The sequence below is a fragment of the Oryza brachyantha genome, chromosome 9, assembly GCF_000231095.2.
Source record: "Oryza brachyantha chromosome 9, ObraRS2, whole genome shotgun sequence".
Classification (NCBI taxonomy): domain Eukaryota; kingdom Viridiplantae; phylum Streptophyta; class Magnoliopsida; order Poales; family Poaceae; genus Oryza; species Oryza brachyantha.
The window spans coordinates 2,724,484-2,729,492 of record NC_023171.2 but is presented as its reverse complement, the minus strand read 5'-3'; the positions used below and the strand labels follow the sequence as shown (position 1 = coordinate 2,729,492).

At 37.5% G+C, this 5,009-nt stretch overlaps 1 protein-coding gene across 1 annotated transcript; it reads right to left on the bottom strand.

The window, feature by feature from the left end:
* Positions 1–1,190: 1,190 nt before the first annotated feature.
* Positions 1,191–2,262, bottom strand: LOC102705185 (E3 ubiquitin-protein ligase RNF181-like). The gene has a single exon (XM_006660376.3). The coding sequence runs from the start codon at positions 2,134–2,136 to the stop codon at positions 1,639–1,641; it is 498 nt and encodes a 165-aa protein (XP_006660439.1). The 5' UTR covers positions 2,137–2,262; the 3' UTR covers positions 1,191–1,638.
* Positions 2,263–5,009: the final 2,747 nt, after the last annotated feature.

The window sequence follows — 5,009 nt, the reverse complement described above, 5'->3', positions numbered from 1 at the left end:
AAGTAATCAACATGTGCTAATGACAGATTAATTAGGCTCAAAAGATTCGTCACGCGGTTTCTAGGCTAGCCGTGAAATTCGTTTTTTCATTTATGTTCGAAAACCCCTTCTGACATCCGGTCAAACGATCAATATAATGTTTTTATCAAAAAAATTTTGGCAACTAAACATCACCTTAGACCAGATCAACATAAGTTGGAATTATCTATGTACAACTATGTATCAGTGGTGCACTACTACTAGTACTATACTAGTAGTACCAGCTAGCTAAAGCTATAACCCAAACGCGGAACAAGCAACCGGGTCGTTGGGCTCTTAATTATTAATTACCACTATATCCTCAGGGCCACAGCCACTTTCCATCTGAATACAACTAGTCAACTAATCTGCAAATTAATAAAAACAAAACGCGGAATATATCAATTAGTTGTATTTCAAGCAACCAGTGATGCAAGTCTGCACAGCATCATCACTTGTTCACCATTAATATGTGGAAATTTTTATTTTCTTTTTCATTCACTTTTAAGAATAAATTTTTATTTTCTGGGGATTCTTAAGTACAAAATATGTGCAAACTGCTTGGTACGACAGCATATTTACAAAACAGTAACAATTTCAATATAGCCAATATTGATAATTAATTTGCATGGAAAATAACGAGAAAGTGATGAACATCTATCTTTATATATAATTAATGAACTAATTGATCAATGGCTTGACACCCAGATTTAATACCATGTTGGATTTAAAGCAAGTTCAAACCAACTTTAAAAATAATGAAAACTGAGTGACAAAGCTTTGCTGAATCTTAATGTTTTACTAAGCCTAATTGTATATAGACAAAAGATCACATCTCCTAAAGATATGCGGCCAACACCAATTGAAACAACCAATTAATTTATCAGAATTATCTACTTTTATCCTTTTGCTTATTCCTGGTACGTTCTATACTTTTCCAACCCTTAAATTTTGTCGCATTGGATCTCTACGGCATGTGAAAATATCCTAGCAGACCAAAGTAATCCCTCCATATTTTTTTTACGACGCAGTTGACTTTTAGATCCACGTTTAACCATTCGTCTTATTAAAAAAATTATATAATTATTAATTATTTTGTTATAATATGATTTATTATTATATAAACTTTAATTATATTTGGATATAAATTTTAAATAAGACGAATGGTCAAACGTGATTTTAAAAGTCAACGGTGTTATTGATAAAAATATGAATAAACCGGTATACGTAATAAACTCTAGTATCAGGGTAGAGATCATTAGAACATTTTGGTGCCGACACAATGGTTAGGAAGGAATCTGGTTCCCACTTGATCATCTCGACGCTTGCTTGTTTTTTGGATCGTGTTCTACGCGCACACTCACCACCGCTTTTCTTGGTATTAAATAAAAAAAACCACCGGTTTTCTTTTCGTCGCAATTTCGCAACACCGACTCACCAACGCCATGCTAAGTAGCAGTAGTACTACTGAACTAAGCAAACGTTTAATTTTTGGATTAAAATTAAGGTTTTGTTCCTCTCAATAATCAATTTCTTTATGTACACAGAAAGAAAAAGCGATGGGCGAACAGAACAACCCGGTCCACGCGCGTTCTCTCCCGGGCACGAACGCGCAGCGACTCAGCCAGACAGCACGCCGCCGCCGCCGCCGGCGATCAGCTCGTACGACGACGCGTCACGCCTGACGCCGCCGGCGACGCTGGTCCCGGCACGGGCCGCGCGCGGCTTCTCCCGCCCGGCACTCCCGCCTTCCTCCTCGGCGCAGTCGTCGTTGGCCGGCAGCTCGGCGCGGCACATGGGGCAGGTGCCCCGGATCCCAAGCCACGGCGAGATGCAGCCGGCGTGATACCAGTGCGCGCAGGGGAGCCTCACCACGGCGTCCTCCACCGCGATCTCCTCCGTGCACACCGAGCACACCGTCCCGGCCACGCCCGCCGTCGCGCGGACCACCGGCGGCTGCGGCACCGCCTGAGCCTGCCTTCCTTCTCCGGCGGCCGCCGGGGGAGGCTCCTCGACGGGGAAGGACTCCTCATCGACGTAGTCGACGACAAGGGGGTTCCTCCCGAGGAGTGACGAGAGGAGATATCTCGCCGTGATCCAGTCGCCGTCGTCGTCCATGTCCAAGAATTTCCCCTCAAATCAAAGATCCCAAAGAAGAGAGAGAGAGAGAGGGGAGGAGAGAGAGGTGAGAAGCAAAGGAGAAGAGATGAGGTAGAGTCGTGGGGAATAAATAGGCAGCATCATTTCCTGCGGGCGCTTTATTTTGCTACTAGTTTTTTCGAGACAAGGCAGTGTGCAATAATTGCAGGTTTACTGGTACAGAATTTATCTTTTAACAACAACAAGTATAATAATAATATATAAGTCGGCTAAATGTTGAAAAAGAGAGCAGAGAACGGGTTATAAGCTTACATCTGGTTTGGATATAATAACCAAGAGACTCTATGAAAGATAAGTAGGTTATATATATTAATAATAAATAGTTAACTACTATATAGATAAACTTAGAGGAGAAAACCATAAAAAGTTTTATAGCTTATTTGCTGGCTATATTATTAACCTTCTCTAACAGAATACTTCGTTTGTCATAAAATATCTTCATTTTTATTAATTTAATAAGTTCATTTGTTTTCTAACAATTCAATTTCAAATGTTTAAAACCCTAAATGATCTGGCTATAATTGGATACTCTTATATTGTATTGTCTTTCAAGTTTTTATATTTAATATTGTTAATTTTTAGATTGGGTGAGTTTGTTCGTATTATTTAATTAAATTACATAATTATCATTTATTTTTATTGACTGGTATTATGACTGAAATGAAGTTCAATAATTACCATATGTTAAAAGTCAACTACCTTAAACCAAAAGATAATTAGGATACCTCTCTTTTTTAATGCTTGGTACGAAGGTAACTCGAGATCAAAATAATGTACCAAGTTAAAACAGTATCCTGTTTGATCTATATACGAGAAGACGAGCAAATCTAGGGGTGAAACTGGGTCCGGTTCGATTAGATCGTAACCTTCTTATATTTTATTTTGAACTCGAAACCAGTTACCGATAGTGCTAGGGTAATATATCATTTATCCCGTATCATAACCCATATTTTTTTTTCTCAAAATACCTCTAATCCACGCGTGTGTATATATATATATATATATATATATATATATATATTCTAGCTACTGTGAGTTACAACTCATGGGTTACTCCGTGAGTCGGGGTCTAAAAACATATCAAATCACCTCTAAATTTTGATTTATATGGCTCACTAGATTCTTTGTATCGAAATCCTGTAGTACACATTTTTTTCATTTTTAGATATTTTTAAGTATTTTTTTGTGATTTTTAAAAGTCACTGTACTATATTAATAAAATAATCAATGTGTCATGTAACACTTTTAAAAATCTCAAAAAAATACTTAAAAATCTCCAAAAATAAAAAAATTTTATGTGCTACAAGATTTCGATACAAAGATCGAGTGAGCCATATAAATCAAAATTTAGAGGTGATTTGATATGTTTTTGGACCTCGACTCATGGAGCTGCCTGTGAGTTGCAACTCACCTTGGCTAGACTCACGGAGCTGCCCGTGAGTTGCAACTCACCGTGATATATATATATATAGTCTAACTACGGTGAGTTACAACAATAATATACAAAATACAACTTATGAGCTCGTAAAAAAGTGATTAACTGATTTTTATCATGTTTATATAAGGACTCATAGTATATGTTTTAGGTTTATAGGTGGACTCATAATATATTTTATTACTTTTTTTAGCATATGGAAAATGTGGTGGATAAAGCTTTTTTTATATTCTAACCTATATTTTTTTTATAGATTTGGATTCGAACTTAGGAAATATCGGGTATTTATTTTCTTTCCCGTATTTTTTCCACGAGCCTCGGGTCGGTGGGTGGACGGGAAATACCGGTCCCGTTTTCTGCCCTAAGCAAATCAAGAAGAACGGATGCATTATCTTATACGTGGCGACGTGGTAATTAATTAGGTTGACAGGGAAGTGATTAGGACATGGATAGATGATAAGGTGGGCCCAGAGGATAAGAGTTACAGCTGCAGCAGCACGTTGATTTCGGAGAAAGAGGTGGGCCGTTTTTGCCGCTGGTGACCCATGCCGATCACTCTCTATGGACTGCGGTCCACTTGGGGCTAATAATGGCGGAAGGAATTTTATCCATGTGCGGGTGGACGTCCACCGGACTTTAGATACCGCACGTCTTGCTTTGGGATACGTGCGTAATCTTTACGTACCGCTAGTATCCATTTTGTTCTTCTATTTTCAACGTGGTATGTGCAGATACACCGTAAGGTGGGTCCCATAGTTATATGGACTGCTTAGTTCAATATATGGGACCCGTGTAGATATATTTTGCTATTTCAATTTACACCTAACAACGGATATAAGTTAGGACCCACAAATTACATTTAATAGCTCTCATTCTCTCACAAAAGAGATGCGAGAGATAATATATTTTAATTCATATGGATATTATATGTAGCTAAAGATAGCTTATCTTATTTTATTTTCTAATGTCTTCTTTTAGAAGGGGTATAAGTACCACTCTCGGCTCACGTTATGGATGCCTGCATACGTTTGATCATTCGTTTTATTAAAAATATTTTCATAATTATTACTTATTTTATTTTATTATGATTTGGTTTATTGTTAGATATATTTTAATGATAGCTTACATTTTTCATATATTTACATAACTTTTAAATAAAATGAATGATCAAACATGTGAAAAAAAGTCAATAACATTATTTAATTTTTAAATACGAATGGAATATCGTGCCACTCCCAAACTAAATACAACCGTTGACAGTGCAAGCCAACTTTGCACAAAAAAACAACTCTTTACCATGAAGAAATTTTCATCCGTCACTGTGTATTCGGTCAGACCAGAAGAACAACCGCAGTCTGACCACAGGTATTCAAGCAATCAGACCTTGTTAACGGCA